Source organism: Dermochelys coriacea, chromosome 24, assembly GCF_009764565.3.
Source record: "Dermochelys coriacea isolate rDerCor1 chromosome 24, rDerCor1.pri.v4, whole genome shotgun sequence".
Lineage (NCBI taxonomy): Eukaryota > Metazoa > Chordata > Testudines > Dermochelyidae > Dermochelys > Dermochelys coriacea.
Window position 1 is genome coordinate 7961743 of NC_050091.1, and position 19577 is coordinate 7981319.

Below are 19577 nucleotides of genomic sequence, written 5' to 3' on the forward strand. Positions count from 1 at the left end.
GGGGTTATTTGATCACAGGCTATAAGTATCTACATGGAGGACAGAAATTTGATAATAACGGGCTCTTCAGTCCAGCCAACAAAGGTCTAACTAGAGCCAATGGCTGGAAGTTGAAGCGAGACCAGTTCAGACTAGAAATAACATGCACATGTTTAATTAACCCTTGGAACAATTTACCAAGGGGGCTGGTGGATTCTCCCGGCAATTTTTAAATAGAGATTGGATCTTTTTTCTAAAAGACCTGCTCTATTTCAAACAGGAATTTATTCAGGGCAGTTCTCTGACCTGTGTGATGCAGGAGGTGAGATTAGATGACCCCAGTGGCCCCTTCTGGCTGTATGATGTCAGGCAGAGGTGGGCAAACTATAGCCCGCAGGCCACATTCAGCCCTCCAGCCAGTTTAATCCGGCCCTCAAACTCCTGCTGGGGAGCGGGGTCTGGGGCTTGCCCTGATCCCATGCTCCAGCCAGGGAATGGGGTCGGAGGCTGCGCTGGGCACCTATGAAGCAACAGCATGTCCCCCCTCCAGCTCCTACATTTAGGGGTAGCCAGGGGGCTCCACGTGCTGCTCCCGCCCCAAACGCCACCTCTGCAGCTCCCATTGGCTGGGAACTGTGGCAAATGGAAGCTGCAGGGGTGGCGCCTGTGGATGGGGCAGTGAGCAGGGCCGCCTGGCTGCACCTCCACATAGGAGCTGGAGGGGGGACATGCCACTGCTTCCAGGAGCTGCTTGAGGTAAGCACTGCCTAGAGCTTGCACTCCTGACCCCCTCCCACATCCCTGCCCCTGGAGACTCCTCCCGCTCCCTGAACTCCCCATTTCTGGCCCCACCCCAGAGCTGGCACCCCCAGTCAGAGCCCTCACCACCTCCTGCACCCCAACCCCGATTTTGTGAGCATTCATGGCCCACCATACAATTTCCATACCCAGATGTGGCCCTTGGGCCAAAAGATTTGCCCACCCCGATCTAGGAATAGATAGAGAAGCCAAGATTTTCGAAAGAGACCCATGATTACGGGGGGCCTCTATTACTGGCTTATGCTTGAGACTCCTAAAAGAGATTGAAGCCCCTGAATGGCCGGACCCTTTCAGGGGGTCTCCACTTGGGCAGCTCCAGTGTTGCGGCACCTAAAACCACTCGTCACTTGTGAAAGCCGCGGCCCGTATATGCACATGCATGTATGTGTGCACACCTACTAAACTCAAACTAGAGTATCTGTGGGGGTGTTTTCTGTGTTGTATGATCTGATCTTACATGGTGCAGTATTTCCTTATATGGACCATCTACACTGGCTTCTCAGGAAGCGGCCCTGAGAAGAACAGCACAAGCAGTGCTGGTAACAAGTGCTGGGGGTCTCTGTTTTTCTGTCCGGGCCTGTATTTATTTGTATCAGTTGGCCTGAGCCTGTCCTTTTCTGTGGCACTGAACCTCCCTGCCTGCCTGCTTGCGTCTCTCCCGGGGCTAGGAGTTTGCTCCCAGTCCCTAAATCTGACATCATTATTTGTCAGGGAAGGAGGGCGGTCTGGAGAGGAGGGTTCTGTTGGTAAAGAACAGATTTGAATCAGAGCTCAAGATCCATTAAAGGGAGAAATCCAGCAAAAGCAGCTGAAATCCAGCTTGGAAAAGGGGTGGGAGGGGGGGGAAAGGAGAAAGAAGAAATGAATCGATAATTAATTAATTTATTTATTTATTTATTTATTTTTTAAAACAACAACAACAACAACAACAACCCACCACCCACCACCCAAGAATTTACACTGGTCTCAACCTCTTCAAGGAAAGTTAATCAATAAACTAATTAACTGCTTTGCAAGCTCTGTAATTAATAGATCAAAAGTATTAGCGCCCGGGCTCTGACATTGCTAAGAGCTCGCGTGCAAGGAGGCGGAACTGCAAGATTCTTCAGAGTTGATTTTTTTTTCTTCTTTTTTTACGATGATGATTTAATTTGTGTTTTTGCACCAAAAAAAAAAAAATCGGGATTTTTTATTTTTTTTTTTTAAGGTAAAAAAAAATCAGAGACAGCAAGAAGGCGACAGGGAGGAATCTTCCCCCCCCACCACCACCACCACACCCCCAAAAAAACCCACTTTTTTTTTTTTTTTTTTTACAGATTTGGAGGATCCTGGTTCAAGCATCCAGAGCCACCAATCAGCCTCTGCTCCCTTTGTTTGGTTCGCCGCTGGGCAGTGTTGGGACCGTAGTTAAGGCTGGGATTGTGTTCTCGCTTCTTCCGCTGGGGCTGGGTAGGCGATTCGAAGCTCGCCCCCCAGATTCGCCCCTTTGGACCAATGAAGGAACCCGATGCCATTAAACTTTTCATCGGGCAGATCCCACGGAATTTGGAGGAGAAGGATCTCAAGCCCATCTTTGAGCAATTTGGGAAGATCTACGAGTTGACAGTGATTAAGGACAAATACACGGGCATGCACAAAGGTAAGTGAGCCAGGCCCGGGCTGCTAGAACAACAATGGGATGGGGAGGGGGAGAGAAAACTGATGATGAAATGACAAAGCAAGAGCAGTCTGAGAAAAAAGGAGACTTGGGGATGTCGGGGGAGATCAGATCAGCTGTGGCCAGGAGGGCAGAGAAAGTCGGGGCCATGCGAAATGGCCATGCATATTAAAATGTCAGGGCTTAGAGAGGGGGGAGGCCACGCAACAATAAGCTGTTTGCAGTGAGAGCGAGATGGTAGCAGATGGCAGGAGGTACAATCAGATGAGAGGCGTCATGGATAGAGGCCGGGGGTTTGTATGTGCAATTGGTTTAGGGAGTGGGGTTGGAGCGGGGGAAGGGACAGTTTTCCTCCACCCCACCCTGACTCCAGTGGGGTAGTTTTGCACTGGAGAAAGTCAGGCCCTGTGTGGGTGGGGTGGGGTTATGACCCCATTTCCTTCTGCCCCTGGACACCTTTGGGTCTCCTTTTAGCACAGGGATTGAGTTATCATCTGAGTCCCAAACCTAGTGAATATTCGCCACTTGTGTAACTCCGGGCCAGGGAAAGCAAAGGTAAAACTTGCGAGGTTCTGATCCCAAATACCCAGGCTGGGCTTTGACTGTTCCCTCATGATTCCTTTCCTCCTGTATAAACAGAGGGTCTGTCATCCCCCCCCCCCGCCCCCCAAACCGCTTTTCGTGATCTTGCCAAATGGCAGATCCTTTGCTCCTGCTAAAGGAGGCCTGTCTTCAGCCTGAGGCCTCTAGGTCAGAGCTAAATTTGTCTCTGCTGGTTCATGTCTTGTCTTCTTTTTTAAACATACTGCTCTGTATTAGGGAGGGAGCAAGCGGTCTTTAAAAAGCAGAAGGGAGGGGCTGCAGATCAGCGTGTGAAATAGATCCAGGGGCAAATTAAACAAGGGCTCTGGCCAATTTCTTAATTCAAAAAAAAGTTCCAAATGGCATGGGTGAAAAATCCTGCTCTGGGAATATTCCTGAAAACAAAAGAGAAGGCAGGGCAGGATTAGCTAAGGAGGCGATTCACGTAAGATCATTTTCTAGAATTTGATAACATTCCATTTTTACAAGCCCAGAATTAAAGCAATTGTGGAAACTTGGCTTTCTTGGAGGGTATTTTGAGTTGGATTGAGGGATTCAGCCCTAGGGATGGAGGCTGGCTGGCAAAGGTTAGTCACTGTATAATGTGTGAAAAAGAGAGAGGATCAAAGTGTAGAAAAAGGGGGTTTATTTTACCCCTTTATAAATCAGGTACATTGGCTGATATTTTTGTAAACAGAGGAGAGAAAGATCCAGCACTGGTGTAAATCAGAGTAGCCCCACTGACTTCAGTAGATGCTATGCCCATTCATCTCAGCTGAGAATCTGGCCTTTAGCATATTTTTATAGCTGGTACATGTGGAAAACATCAACAATAACAACCAGGCTCTGACTTCAGAGCCGGCTCTTGGGTCTTCTTATTGCTCTATGGGTTTAAAACTTTGGTTCTAACCCCGAGAGTGAGAGTGGTTATAGGACTGGAAGGCAGGAAGGTTTGAACATTACAAAAAAACCACAGATAAACAATTGCTCGGATTTTCACTAAACCAAGCGGGTCCCCTTAGGTGCGACTAATTATTTTATCAAATACAAATGCAAATGATTTATATGCAAGTCACAAAACAGAGAATGCTCCAGGACAAGAGTTTTGTGCTTTAAAAACCAACCAAACCTCCTTACATAACAAAAATGTTTAAATTATTAAAGGTGTGAAAGAAGCTTCCATTTCCAGGCAGTCCCAGCGGGGGAAGATGTAGCAGGGTTGAACTGGGCTAATGTGACACAAACTCGGTGTTGGTTGTTTTCCCTGGCTCGCCAGCACAAGTGAAACTCAGGTGGGGGGGGCTGAAATACACCTCTGGGGTTGGCAAAGCTGACAAATTCAGGGAATCAAAATGGAGCATCTTTGGGAGGAGAGGGAGCCAATGCGAATATGAAGAGTTTCTGACTCCAATAACCAGCATCCAGAGGAACCCCTATGGACTATATCAGGGGTTCTCAACCAGGGGTACTCAGAGGTCTTCCAGGGGCGACATCAACTCGTCTAGATATTTGCCTAGTTTTACAACAGGCAACATAAAAAGCATCAGCCAAGTCAGTACCAACTAACATTTCATACAGACAGTGACTTGTTTATACTGCTCTGTATTCTCTATGCTTAAATGTAAGTACTGTATTTATCATCCAATTGCTTTATTTTATAATTCTATGTTAAAAATGAGAAAGTCAGCAATTGTTCAGTAATAGTGGGGCTGGGACACGCCTGTATTTTTATGTCTGGTTTTCTAAGCAAGTCGCTTTTAAATGAGGTGAAACTTGGGGGTATGCGAGACAAATCAGACTCCGGAAAAGGGTACAGTCGTCTGCAAAGGTTGAGAGCCACTGGACTAGATCCTTCTTTATTTCCGTAGCAATGACAGCGCTAGGTGCTTTGGGATGAAGGCAAAGTCCATGCCCCCACAGAGTTTACGTCAGTTAAGGCCCAGTCCAGGAGCCTAACCAGGTGTAGCACTTCCTGATACAAGCAGTGCCATGGAAGTCCAGGGGCTAGCCAGCACTACACCTACTAACCAAGAATTTGCAGGATTCAAACAATTATAGTCCCGCGATTAAGAAGCTTTGCTCTAACCCCAGCTGCTGGGATGGGCTGGGGTTTTGTTGTCCACGTACATTGCAATGGCAGGGGAAGGGAAGAGAGAAATCCGGCTTTCCAGTGGCAGTGGAATCTGAATGCTCTGGGCGGCCCTCAGCTGAAGCAGTTTTGAGGCTGAACCATACATGCGTTTGATTATAATTTTTTTAACGGCAGTTTTTTGGTACCACTCCCGCTCTGGATTTAGGGCCAAAAAACTGGGGGAAACTCAGTTTCTCAAAAGGGGACTTTAAAAAAAACAGTGAATGATTTTAACCCCAATAAATGCTTATCTCTTCAGAGGACAGAGGGGGGGAAGGACGGCTGGTCAAGCAAAGAGCTGCAGATTGAGTGGATATAAGATGTCATCGTTAAGGGCTTGACCCAAATGCATGCGTAGGTCCCAGGCCTGTGATGTCCTCAGCATCGTTATACTCCCTTGACTTCAGTGGGTTTTGGCTTGGACACGATAGGATGGATTACAGGGCAGATTTCCAGTTGTGCCGTACCCACTGCTGGCACCAGCTTTGCCAAAGGGCTCAGCACCCGCCCGGCCCCTGACACACTGAGCTGGGCACTGAGGGTTCAATCCTGTGCCATGCTGAACACCCTGACTTCAGGAAGAGCTGAGAGTGCTCAGCACCCATGCTGGATTGGGCCCTGAGTGGAGCATAGGATAAACCCGGCTTCATGCTCTTGGCCTCTACCAGAGCAGGGATTCGGCTGCCATTGCTTCTGGGAGGAAGGTACCTTGGGAGCTAAGGCAGAAGGGACCCTCCTTGGCTAGGCCCTGGCAGATCTGCCCTGGGCAGCCCCTTGCTGAAGATACTGTCATGTGCTGGGGCTCACAGAGTCCTGTACAGGGCCAGACTACAGTCTGGGGTTGTTACTGCAGGATAACGAGGTGCGATGCCCCCTTCCCCTGAGCAATCAAGCCTGAGTAGAGAGGGTTTTACCCTCTGCTTGGTCCCACTTGTCAAACCAGGAGCCTGGTCCTTTCCCCCTGGCACAGAGCCATGCCATGGGGCAAGCTTTCCCAGGCCCACACCTCTGGGGGCTTTGATGTGGAAAGGTGGCGCGGGCCCTGTGCCAACTGGCCAGGGCAGGACAGGCCCCCCCGCACAGTTCTGTCTCCACAAGGGGCAATGCTCATCAGCAGCCTGGGAGGAGGCCACTGCCCCTTCCCCTGTGCAACCCCTTAATGACCTTCCCCAGATCAGGACACCCCCAGCCATGGGGCCCAGTCACAGAGCCGGTGGCTCCGTGGCACTGTGCGTTCACCGCTGGGCCTGCCCAAGCCCCTGGCTCAACCAGGGTCCAGGTCTTGGGCCAGGCCTGGTGTCCAGGGGTGGATTTCTCTTGGCTCTGTGCACGCTGACCCCAGGGGGGGCAGAGGGGCTGGCAGACCCTGGAACCCAGCTCTGGAATTGGTGGCGGTACAGCCTGCCCCAGCTGGGATCTGGGTGTAAATGGCTCAGCAGGTGTTCCACACGTTCCCGCAGAGGATAAGAATTTACTATCGCTACCCACCAGGGAGCTTCTTTCTGCTGCAGCAGCAGAGGTGTGGCTCTTCTGGTGCTGGCGGCCTCTGGGTTTGGCCCACCCGTGGTGACCCCTAGGCGACTTGCCCTTTCCCAAGGAGGTTTCTAGTGGGTTGTTAGCATGGCAGAGGAAGGCTTCTGTGGTCCCTGGGCTGGGGCACCTCCCTGGGCTAGCCGGTGCAGGAGGAGGGCTCTGCAGGGCAGCAATCCTCAGGTGGGGGGAGGAAGAATGGCCTTGAGGCTAAGGCAGCAGCGCTAGGATGCAGGAGGTCTGGCTGAAATTATCTGGCTCTGCCTCCTTGGCCAAGGAGTGGGCTGCTGCACCCTGCCCCACGCTGAGTCAATCCTTCCTCTGGGAGCCACCCACCAATCTCAGAGGGGTGACTTGGGATGCAGGCATGAGTCGGGGGATTCGGATCTGGCCCATACTCACCCTGTGCCTCAGTTTCCCCATCCGTACAAGGGGGATATGGCTTCCCTATAAGGGGGTGGGTGTAAGACTAGATCCAGGGCAGTCTGGGAAGGGCTCAGGGAAGGGGAGATGGGGGATCAGATGGCTACAGCTGGGCCACACAAGTAGGGGATTGGAGCAACTCATGCGCACCCCAGTTCCACCCCGGAGCAGGTGAGGCTGGTTTATGTGCAGGGTCAGCTCCCCAGCTGGTCCAAGGCAATAAGGAGGCAGTGTTGGCACCACCCCAGCTGAGCATCGGGCCCTGCAGTGTGCCCGGCTTCCATCAGGAGTGGCTGTGAGAGAGCCAACTCCTCTGGCTGCTAGCAATGGGGCACCTTCGGGAGGGCCGGCTGGAGCAAAACCGCTTTTCCACTTCGCTGCCCTCCACAGCGCTCTCGCTGGCAGGGAGCGACGATTAGTCTCCGGACTCTAGCTACGAAGAAAAAGAGCGTATTTTTCTCATGAATATTTTACTGAGTCGGCCTCCCCAGGCCCTGCCCAAGCGCTATGGATGGCTCGCGTCAAGGCTGATCACGCCAGCACTGACACACACGTGCCTGGCACACGCTCCTGCCCTGTGGCCCGCACACTCGTCACTTGCACTGAGCTCACTAGCAGCTGGTTCAGCGAGAGAATGAACTGATGGGGGGGAGTGAGAAGAAAGAAGGGAAGTGGCTCTTATAAAAAGAGGGAGTGGAGTCTAGTGGTTACAGCAGGGGACTGAGAATCAGGACTCCTGGGTTTTCTTCCCAGCTCTGCTGCTTTTGCCCAGCATGACTTTGGGCAAGTCAGTGCCCTTTCTGTGCCTTGGTTTCCCCTTCTGTCTCATGAGGATGAGGTGAATACCAAATGGCTGGGTGAATTAATTCACGTTCCCCAAGTGGCTGGCAATCCCAGGTCAAAGGGCCGGATTTCCGAGCGACCCGCTCCCTCAGACTTTCAAAAGAGCTTGGCTCCCATTCGGGCGTCTAAGTGGCAGGTCACAAGTGCAAAACGCAGCGTAGCAGCGGGAACAACCACCTGTTGAGCACCCTGGGGAAACCGGCCCTGATTTAGGTGTCCTGCCTTCCTGGCCAAGCCCGCCCAGGCCTGTCGTGTCTTTGGGGAGGATTCAGACCCGAGCTACAGGAATAACCCAGGGTCTGGAACCCCCGCCAGCGGGAGAGACTGGAGAAGTTCAGGCTACTGAGTTATCCAAGAAAAGGTGAAGGGGGAGATGTGATCCGGGTCTGGGTGATTTTTAGAGTAGGCGACTCTTTAATCTAGAGGCAAAAGGCAATCCCAGAGGGAGTGGCTGGCAAGTGAAGCCAGACAACAGCCTAGAAATAAGGTGCACATGGTGAGCAGGCAGGGTGATTAACCACTGGGACAGCTCACCTTGGGATGAGGGGGCTTCTCCCTCCCTGGAAGGCTTTTAACTCAAGACTGGCTGGCCATTTAAAAGCCAAGCCGTAGTTCAACCAGGCGTTATGGGCTTGATCCCAGAGATGCTGGGGGCTCTTTGGCCAGGGAGGCTCATAACGGCCCCAGCCTTAAAATCTCAGACTCTGTGTTTTGCCCGAGAGAGCTGAAAACCTGGGGTTTGTTAAGTAACGTCTGGCTTCCTCTGCTGTGCCTTTGTGGTGATTCGTGCTCGCGGGGCGGGGTAGATATTTTTAGCTTTTTTTTTTTATTGCCAGTGGAAAATGTTAAGTGGATCAAGGCGGGGTGGAGAGGATCTTTTGACAGACATTTGTGTTTATTAGGTCTGTTGTACTGAGCCTGAAGAGCAAGGGGGATGGGGTGTGTGTGCGTTAGTTATTGTCGAGTGAGCTGAACCTGTAGTCAGGGATGCCAAGGCCCGTTAGCCCACCTGTTGCTGTTCTTTGTGTCTATTGCAGCCCCGCCTAGGGGCCTCAGTCAAGATTCCCCTATGCTAGGAGCTGTGGGTACAGACAGTAAAAGGGGCAAGCCCTTTCCTTAGGGGCTCGCAGCCCCAGGGCAGGACTGCTGCTTGCCAAATGCTCTGCAGAATGCATGGCTGTCTGGGCTGCGGCTCGGCTGGCGCACTGCGTGGTACCAGTGGGACAGGCCCCGACACTGAGCCTTGTCTACACCAGGGCAGCGCCAGGGCAAGCTTTTCCCTGCCGATTTGCTGCTTAGTCCAGTGGAGGGGACATTTGGGGGGCTGAGGTGGGGTTAGCCCATTCTATCGTTGCCTCCACTGCTGGGGCTGCCAGCCCGGGGCCAGAGAGGGGCAGCTGCAGAGGGGGATTTGTGCTGCAGATGCCTGATTTCCTCAAGAACTCATTGCATGCAAGCTGTCTAATTCTGACAGCTTTCAGGCCCGGCTTGGCCTGCAGATAGTAACTGACAGGGGACATGCCCTGGACCTGCCGCCCTATTCCCAGAACCTGCCAGGTCTCTACCCAACACATCACGAGCCTGGAAGCTCCCCTCTGCCCTGGACACACCGTCTTCCCTGTCTCCCCAGGAGCTGAGAGGGTTTATTAGAGGTGGATATAATGCAGGACACCCTGTTCTACATTGAGAGGGGGATTTCGTTGCTCTGCCTGCTGGGGGTTCCTGCTGCGTCTCTCCTTGGTGGGAGTCGTGCTCCTCTGAAGGCAATGCAGATGAGTGGTTAGAGCAGAGGGCCTGGGAGTCAGATCTCCGGGGTTCCACTGTCCCAGCTCTGGAAGGGAAGTGGGGTCTAGTGGTTAAAGCAGGGGAGTCCTGGGTACTGTTTCCAGCCCCTCCACTGACTCACTTTGGTTTTCTTTGCTGTGTAAACAAACTCTTCGTTACCTCGGGGCAAGTTATGTCCCTGCTCTGTGCCTCAGTTTCCCCTCCCTTATGAAAAAAGTCAGCACTGCAGGGGTCTTGGGAGGGTGCAGGCATACAGAGCACTATGATGTCAACAGGAAGAAGGGGCTAGCACAGGAATTACCAGGAGGTACTGGGCTTGCGACCCCACCCCACCACGTAAGCAAGATTACCCTCATGTCTGCAAGGTGGGTTTGAGAACAACCATCCAAGATTCCCCCCCCCCGCTCCCCAGTCCTGACTGTGCCACTCCCTGTGAGAATCAGGTAGACGGCCAGGTGGGCACAGACATTAATATCCTGCTTGGAGGTGCTAGGACAAAGGGCCAGGTTGGATCGCTGGAGTGGTTGCTGCGGGGGGAGGCTGCACTGGAGAGGGAGGGCTGTTGCGGGTGGGGATGTGATCTGGGTTGGGGAGGCCCTTGGGCTGATCCTATTTTAATCTCCCCAGCCCCAATTTGCCAGGCCCCGACCCCACTCTCAGTTAAATCGGGAGTGATTCCAGTGCGCTTCTGATCCACCCAGAGGGACGTCACTGGCATCCATGGCACCTGCGTCAGACTCGGATCTCAGTTCTGGTGTAAATCCAGAGTGACTCCACTGGCGTCAACGGCATGGCCCCTTATGCCAGTGGAGTGACTCTGGATTCACAACTGTTGCCACTCAGCGTAGAATTTGCTCCGGATCTCTGGCGTCTGCTGCTTTCCACTGAAGCCCCAGTCAATGGCAGGAGACCGACAATGCCCAAGGTGTCTGCCCAAACCATGGGCTCAACCTCTGAGGCCACCTTGGGCTTTTGGTTCCACTGGGAGTTAAATCAACCATGAAGCTGTCTCTGCTTATCTCCTGTGGGGGCTGCAAGGCCTCATGACTCTAATGCTGTGGGACTGGAGAGGGCCAAGTTTGTTGATAGCATTCGACTTGTTTTCCATTCACAAGTAGAATGGCCCACAGCTCTGGTAGGGACAGAGTAGCCAGGGTAATTATAGAGACTGATGGGCCAGCGGTCAGGGCGACCCCCTAGGCTGGCCTCCCCGCTCTGCTACAGACTCCCTGAGTGAGCATGGGCATGTTACATGGCCTCACTGTGCCTTAGTTTCCCCACCTGTACAATGGGGATAAGAGCCCTGCCCTGGCTCACTAGGGGCACGGGGCTGTAAGGATAAATACAGTAAAGATTGTGAGGTGCCCACAGACTATGCTGATGGAGCCTGGCACAATCATTCAGTGCCCCCTGGCCGTGCTCCTGGCAGAGAGCCCAGAGAGAGAAATGGCCAAGTTTTCAGCGAGGCTCAGCACCCACAACCGGGGACAGCTTTTCAAAACAGCTGAGCGGACTGAGCCCCGCAGGGCAGGCGTTAGCTCCTTTTCTGTGTTTTGTCCAGCACCTAGTGCCAGGGAGTCATGGCCCAGAATGGGGCTACTAGACACTGTGGCGATGCAAAGAACCAATCATCACTGTTGCCAAGTTAGGAGCTGCTGGATTCTGAGCACTTTGGGCAACCGTAGCCCTTCAAGTGAGCCGAGCGCTCGGAAAACTGGCCTCAGTTGGTCGTCCCGTCACCATCAAATCTGGCCTGGTGTGACTTGACCCAGGTCTGTGGCAGATCTCGGAAGTGAGGCCAGATACTTTGAGTCCTGGACCAGCATCTTAATGTGAACCCCACTATCCAAACATTCACAGCTCGCTTTCCCCAACCTCAGCCCACCTCATCCATAGGCATGAGGCACCTAAGTGTCTTTGGGGATCTGGGCACTGTGGTCAGCAGCAGTATCGCAACCCCGAGCCAGCAAAACACAAGAGATTGGCTTAAAAGTCAGGAGATTTGTTTGGAAAATGATAAATGTGGGGGCTTGGTTGCAGATGATACAAAACTACTCAAGACAGTTAAGTCCCTAGCAGACTGTGAAGAGTTACAAAGGGACCTCACAAAACTGGGTGACTGGGCAATAAAATGGCAGATGAAATTCAATGTTGATAAATGCAAAGTAATGCACATTGGAAAACAGAATCTCAACTCTACATATAAAATGATGGGGTCTGAATTAGCTGTTACCACTCAAGAAAGACATCTTGGCGTCACTGTGGATAGATCTCTGAAAACATCCGCTCAATGTGCAGCGGCAGCCAAAAAGCGAACAGAAAGTTGGGAATCATTAGGAAAGGGATAGATAACAAGACAGAAAATATCATATTGCCTCTCTCTAAATCCCTGGTATGCCCACATCTTGAATACTGCGTGCAGATGTGGTCGCCCCATCTCAGAAAAGATACATTGGTAAAAGTTCAGAAAAGGGCAACAAAAATTATTAGGGATATGGAGCATCTGCCATATGAGGAGAGATGCATAAGACTGGGACATATAATCTTGGAAAAGTGATGTCTAAGCGGGGATATGAGAGGACTATAAAATCATGACTGGTGTGGAGAAAATGAATAGGGAAGTGTTATTTATTCCTTCTCATAACACAAGAACTAGGGGTCACCCAATGAAATTAACAGGCAGCAGGTTTAAAACAAAGAAAAGGAAGTGTTTCTTCACACAACGCACAACCTGTGGAACTCTTTGCCAGAGGATGTTGTGAAGGCCAAGACTATAACAGGGTTAAAAAAAAAACAGATAAAATCATGGAGGATGGCTTCAAAGTCCTTCAATGGCTATTAGCCAGGATGGGCAGGGATGGTGTCCCTTGCCTCTGTTTGCCAGAAGCTGGGAATGGGCGACGGGATGGATCACTTGATGATTCCCTGTTCTGTTCATTCCCTCTGGGGCACCTGGCACTGGCGGCTGTTGGAAGGCAGGATACTGGGCTCGATGGACTGTTGGTCTGACCCAGTAAGGCCCTTCTTATGTTCTTTGTCTCCTGGTTCTTCAGGTGCCCCTGGTTCACATTTTCAAGCTACCTGCTGTAACCAGGAGAGTTAGAAACTTACAGGGATTTTTGTTTTAAATGGAAGCTGAGATTCTCCTCTAGTCATTTGAATCCAGGAGCTGGGCCTTTGAAGGGGAACATCCGCTAATGCGAGAGCAGCTGCAGTAGGGTGGAGAGCAAAAGTCGGGATGTTCTCTGTTGTGGAATAAGAATAAGAATGGACAGCAGAAGGGGTGTGACTGAAAATGTGCTATGTAAGCTCCATGGGGCAGAGGAGGGTTCCTGACTGGGGTTCCCCAGACCCTCTAGTATCCACGTCCGTCGCTTACTGCGTTCTGATGGGCCCCCTGACTTCACTCTGTCTTTTCTGCTTGTCCCTTTCAGTTCCTTCCTCTGTCCGTGCCTTGCTCTGTAGCTCTCGGGCCGGTATCATCTGCATTGCAAGTAGCAGCCCAAGCGAGTCCAGGCCCCATGGCACCGGGGGCTGTACAAACTGAGTGGGAGGCTGCCTCTGGCCCAGAGAGCTCGCAATCGAAACAGACAAGAACGAGTATTATCCCCTTTGTGCGTACTGAGGCTCAGAAAGATGACGGCCCAGATCCTCAAAGGAAATTAGGCACCTAACTCCCGTGGACTCCAATGGGAGTTAGGCACTAATTCCCTTTGTGGATCTGGCCCAAAGAGACATGCCCAGGGGCATGCAGGAGTCAGTGGCAGAGCTGGGAACTGAGCATAGATCTCCCAAATGCCAGCTGAGTGGCTTATCCCCTTTCCTTCCCCCTTCCCTTCCAAAGGCCGCTGGGAAAATCCACCCCCCCCCCCATCCCCAGGCAGATGCATTGTACTGAGCCAATCCAAAGTGGGAGACACGGGGCTGGTATGGGCCTTGCCAACCTCGCTGTCCCATTAGGGCTTGGCTCAGTCCTAGCCCCCCCATCCCCCAGCCTGGGAAGCTGGGTTCACAGATCCCCCTTTGGCCTGTGGGGCTGAGGGTGGAGCCCAGCAGCCCCCTTGCTATTGTCCCTTTGTCCCAGGAGCCCTTTCAAGTGGGGGAGGATGGGGTGGGATCTGCCGTGTCGGGGGGCAGGGAGCCGAGGCACCCGTGACTCTTCCCCTCTGCTTTTTCTCTCCTGCAGGATGCGCATTCCTGACCTACTGTGCTCGAGAATCAGCCCTTAAGGCGCAGAGCGCCCTGCACGAGCAGAAGACGCTCCCAGGGGTGAGTCCTTGCAGGGCAATGGGGGGGGGGGCAGGGGGCGGAGGGGTGGGGGAGGGACTCGGGCAGGGGAGACTCTCCGTTATCTCTGACTACAGCTGCTCAAACGTCAGTGCCAACCTCCAGCACCGGTGTGTCATGTCCCCCCCCTCCCCGGCCCCCGTTTGTTAGCATTTGCGATAACCAGATGGCTGGCTCCATAAAATCTCCTCGGCGAGATACAGGTTTGACTGGAGTCTGGGTTGGCGGTTTGGGCCCTGTCACTGGCATGGGGAGAGGGGAGGGGCGTGATTTCCCATGGGGGCACCAGCTCTGCCTGGCTCAGGTGAGGGGGGGTGGAGGGAAGGGACCACAGGAGGAGAGTGGGGGTGTGACAATACACCCTCCCATCCACGGGCGTTGGTCGCCTGCCAGCGTCGTCGAAGCTCTGATCATGACACCTCCTCTCCCCCTGTACTGCCCTCCGCCCAAGGTGACACGCTCCCAGCTCCTGAATCTTAATGGAAAGGCAGTTTGGGGCTGGCTCTCTTGCCGGCTGGGGGTTTCAGGGTGCCAGCTGGTGGGTGCTGTCATGGAGCCAGGTGGGCGTCTGTGCCCTGAAGCTCTGCCAGTCGGTTTGAATTTGCTTTGGAGCATTTCTGGTGCCGGGTTGGCAGCCGTAGAGAGCAAAGTCCTGTGTGTGGTCCCAGGCACAGAAGTAGTCCCACCCGTGTGCCACACCCCTGCGCTCCAGGGACCCCCTTTCTAGAGGACAGAGCCCGGTGCTGAGGCCCAACAAACTCATTTCACTCAGGGGCCACCAAACCGCTGACAGCACCACCAGCTAGTCTGTGCAGAGCAGGGCTTTGAACCAGTGACACCTAGCAGTGAAAGCAAACTCCCCCAAGGCCATACTCCCAAGGCCAAGTATAGAACCCAGGAGTCCTGGACTCCCGCTTCCCTGCCTAGCTATATCACACTCCTCTTCCAGCGCTAAGACAGTCCTGCTTCCCTGTAGGGGGAGCGGCTTAGTGGGGGGCCACCCCCACGCCTGAACAGGGACTGGGGGCTCATGCGGAGACATGGCCCTTTGCTTGGGCAGCTAGCGGGGCAGAGAATTAGCAGGAAGCTGCCCGCAGCTTCCCCCTGCCCTCTGCGAACTTGGTGCGCCAGGGCCCTGGCAAGCCGACGCGCCCGGGCCAGGCGCGTCTGGAAATGCGTCAGGATCCTGACTAATGGGAAATCTGCTGCTGATACACATGTGCGCCGAGAAGCAGGCTGGCAGGATTGGCGGATCTCAATCACTTTAATAGCACAGCTGTCAAATGGGAGCACCACGCCCCCTTGTCCTGTAGCAATACCTGTCGTGTCTTCCCTGCCAAACAGGCCTAGCGCGCAGGGCTTGATGTTTCCCTGGGATGTCCGGGGAGCGGGTGGGAGGTAAACACACTGGGGACCTGGCTGATCCACGAAGGCCCTCAGGGGAATCAGTGGTGGAGGAAGGTGCCCTGCACTGCTCAGGATTTCCATTTTTCGGCCTAGTCTCACGCTCCCTCCCGCAGGAAACTTTGGGGCGGCTGCTTGTCCCCCTCCTTCCTCCAGCTCCCCGGGGAAAACCACTGCCGAGTGGCGCTCTCTCCCCGCTCCCTGCCCTGGGGCCTGCTGGCTGTGCAGGGATCCAATGCTCGGGGGTCCTTGGCAGGGCTGAGCTCTTGGGGGCTCTGGCGGGTCCTTGCAGGAGAGATCTTTAGCCTGGTGTCTCCCAGTCCGGGTGTCTGACCCAGGGTGACCCCGATAGCCACAGAGACAGACACTTCAGGGGCTGCGGGGCCTGATTCCCAGGCTGCATGGTGCAAGTCCCCAGGGCCCCGATCCTCAAAGGTCTTGAGGCGCCTAACGCCCCACCACTGCCCCGCATCTGCCACTGATCCTGCTGGCCAGCCCCAGGTGGGGTCCCAGGGGCTTTAAGCCATTGTGGTCCAGACGCTGTCCTTTTGTTAGGGCCTCTGGATGGCAGTTTGGTCCTAAACACCAACGAGGATCTGGGCCTCTCAGGGCCACCACTCCCTTGTGCACAATGGGAGGAACAGCCCTGCCCTGCCCTGCCCTGCCCCACAGTATGCCAGGGGTGGGGGCCTGGCAGAGACAGAACTGACGCCTAGTTTGCCCCAGGGCTTTCGATCCTCTCCTGGGTGTGATGCCCACCCTGCCATCCCCTGGGGCAGCCAGGGAGCTGTATGGGACCCTCCCCAGTCTCAGGTAGGCGGTGAGCAGAGCCTCAACTTACTTTGGACCCCGCGATGGGGAAGGGGCTTGGCCTGTCTAGAGCCGGGTCCAGGACCTCAGCTGAGCATGCCGCGTTGCCTTGGCTTATTGATGGAAAGCCACAAAGCCCGAAGGTCTCCCTCCGCCCTGAAGACCTGACCCCCCAATCTGGCTCCCTGTGTCCAGGAGGGGGGCGGTTTCCACACAGATCGTGACTTGAGATTTCCTCCCTTCGGTGAGTGGGGAGCGGCGAGCCGGGGACCCCAGCCCTGCCCGGGATCAACGCCCTGCAGGGGGGACTGGCAGGGAAGCAGGAGCTGGCTGAGGAAGTGGCTGGGCTGCCCAGGGTGGGAGGGCAGGGCGCGGCCAGGGAAGGTCTCCTGTCCCTTGGAAAACAACAAGGGCAAATAATAAAGCCCCTCCATGCCTCTGGGTGGGAAAAACAGGCCTGATGGAACCACGGCGTCAGACTGGGAGGAGAGAGGCTGCTTGGCATCCCCATAGCAACCCTCGTGGGCATCTCCCACCAAGACACCAGCTCCACCGGGGGCGGATTTGCTCCCTCCACATCTTCCCACCCCATTGTGCCACGCTCGAAAGAAAGGGTGACATCTCCTGCTTGTCCTCCCCCCCCCCCACTAGCTTTCCATCGTCCTCCTGATGCACAAACACAGAATCCAAGTGTATTTTGCCTGGGGAGGGAGGGGGCCAGATACTTTGTTTCTCGCCTCCTCCCTTCTGAACGTTGGGAGCAGATGCTGCAGAGCGGGGGCTTTGTCTCCGGAGATTCCCTTTATTCTGGTTTTTCCACCCCCTTTCGCCACCTGCTTTTCTTCCCCGGCCCTTTATGTGCCGGTGGATTGCTGCATGCGCCTGTGTCTGATTGGGTTTGGAGTGTGTAGCCATGGAGCTGGGAGTGTAGCCTTTGGGTGTATGTTTCCCTCTGTGTGTGTGTGTTTCCCTCTGTGTGTGTGTGTGTGTGTGTGTTTAGCATGAGTGTGGGACTGTGTGTGTCAGGTGTACTTAATCATAGAATATCAGGGTTGGAAGGGACCTCAGGAGATCATCTAGTCCAACCCCCTGCTCAAAGCAGGCACAATCCCCAATTTTTGCCCCAGATCCCTAAATGGCCCCCTCAAGGATTGAACTCACAACCCTAGGTTTTGCAGGCCAATGCTCAAACCACTGTGGACACGGTTCTCTGTAGCTTTTAGACGTGTGCCGGCGTGATCTCATGGATATGTGTCTGTGTGTAGAAGCCCATGTTTATAACACACTTCAAGTCAACACTACCCTGTCCCATGTGTTAGCACCTGTGCAAAGTAGGAATGAAATGCCATGTGCTACACCCATTTGGGGTAAGTGCCCGGGCCTGGTGCAGGGCGACAGGGAATCAGGGCATGTGTCATGCGATCGCGTGCGTGTTTTTAACATGTGTGTGTCTGTGTGTCTTTTGCCTACATCTTAAGGCTGCTCCGCGTGTGTGCACGTGTCTGTGTTTTCTGTGTCTGGCGGGGGTTGGCTTCTCAGGGTGTGTCTGTTAGTCTGGGGCTCCGGGTGTGTCTCAGTGAACGTGGGGGTGTTTTAGTGCGTAGCATTGCTAGCAGGTGGGGGTATGGAACCCTGGGGTGACTGTGTGTCACGGTTGGGTCCCCGATGGCTTGACCCACAGGCGAGAGGAGTTGTTACCACCCCAGCTACGTAGCCTGCTCTTAGCGCTAACTCAGGCCCAGATGTTTCAGCCGAGAAGGTGATCATCACAGGATGCCCCTCTTGGTGCATCTGTGTCAGCTCTCCCGCTGCAGGGCGTGATGCCCACCATCGCCTGGGGTGGGAGGGTCCCCAGGGAGCAGCCCCCACAATGTAGGGTCCCTGGGGGAGGGAGAGATATGGTGGGTTTTTAATGCCCCCCCAAACACTGCCATCCTGGCTCTGCACTGCACCCCCTCCTCGCCCTCTTGTGCCATCATTTTGAGTGTGCAAAGAGGGTGTAAAGCAGTGCCCAGTCCAAATGCACCCCCAACACATTGGGAGCAAGGGGACACCTGCTTTGCACAGGTTGAATGATGACCCCAGTGGCAAGACAGACCCTGGAGTCACTGTTTGTCTCTAGAGCCCAAGTTCTAGGCTCCATGCACCAGGCTTCTGGGTCGCTAACCCCACTCTGGGTCACATACCTCATGGGCAGGAACAGCTTATTGTGGGGGAGGAGAGGGAGTCTGAGACCCTGGTGGGGCGCAGGAGGGGAGGGTGAAATACCAAGTGGGGAGGAATCCAGGACAATGCTAGGGATCAAGGTGGCATCTACATACTGTCCTTAGAGCCATGGAACAGATTTGGACACACCCCTCCCCTCCCAATACACCCTGCTCTAACCATTAGACACCTCTCCCTTCCCATGGCTGCTAAGAGAACCCAAGAGTCCTGACTCCCAGCTCCCCACTCTAACCATTAGATGCCATTCCCTGTCAGAAATAGGAGCAGAACCCAGGAGTCCTGGCTCCCGTTCCCTCCATCTGCAATTCCTCAACCTCACTCAACTCCCAGAGCTGGGGCCAGAACCTGGGGTCCTGCTTCCCAGCCCCCCTGCTTTACCCATTGGACCCTACACCCCTCCCAGAGCTGGGGACAGAAACCAGGAGTCCTGATTTCCAGGCGCCCCATCCCCTGCTCTACCCACTAGACCTCACTCTCCTCCCAGAGCTAGAAATAGAACCCTGGCGTCCTGGCTCCCAGCCCCCTCACCACTCTAGCCACTAGACTCCACTCCACTCCCCTCCCAGAGCTGGAGACAGAACCCAGGAGTCCTGCCTCCCAGTCCCTCCCCCACCCTCTAACCCACAGGATCCCAGTGTGGCATCCAGACTTTTCCCTAGTAAACACTGTGTTGTGTGTGTGTCTGTCTGTCTGTCTGTCTCTGCTGTTTCCCCCACCCCACCCATTCCCGCTTCTGTCCCCCACCCCTTCTCCATCCTGTCCCTTTTCCCAGCACTCCAGCTTTGTTGTTCCTGTCTCGCTCGCTGTCTCTTGGGTTGATTTAAAGGAGCTCCCCCCGCTTGGCCCAGCAGCTGTTGCCTGGGCAGGTCAGGGTGCCTGGCGCCGCCCCCTCTCCCAGGGCAGGTGGTCCCAGGTCCGGGTGTCAGTAGGTGAGAGGCTGTGTGTTGGCTGGGAGAGGAGGGGCTTGAATTTTCAGTCCTTGCAGGGGGGTGTCTATAACCACTCCATGTGCAAGCAAGCTGTGCCCATGTAAGGATGCACACACATGCAGGGGTACATGTGTGACCATTTGCACCTGTATGCATGGGGGGTGTGAGGATG

General features: G+C 54.2%; 1 protein-coding gene across 3 annotated transcripts in view; it reads left to right on the plus strand.

Annotated features, from left to right (window-relative positions):
- The first annotated feature begins 1494 nt into the window (after positions 1-1494).
- Positions 1495-19577, plus strand: part of CELF3 (CUGBP Elav-like family member 3) — a 48362-nt gene continuing 30279 nt past the window's right edge. Inside the window, exons 1-3 of one of the 3 annotated variants that reach the window (XM_038383026.2) lie at positions 1495-2005; positions 2115-2437; positions 13936-14018. In XM_038383026.2, the coding sequence (XP_038238954.1) occupies positions 2293-2437; positions 13936-14018 (228 nt within the window). In that variant the 5' untranslated portion in view covers positions 1495-2005; positions 2115-2292. The remainder of the gene's footprint in view (positions 2006-2114; positions 2438-13935; positions 14019-19577) is intronic. The other 2 variants (XM_043502227.1, XM_038383027.2) reach the window with 2 other exon arrangements.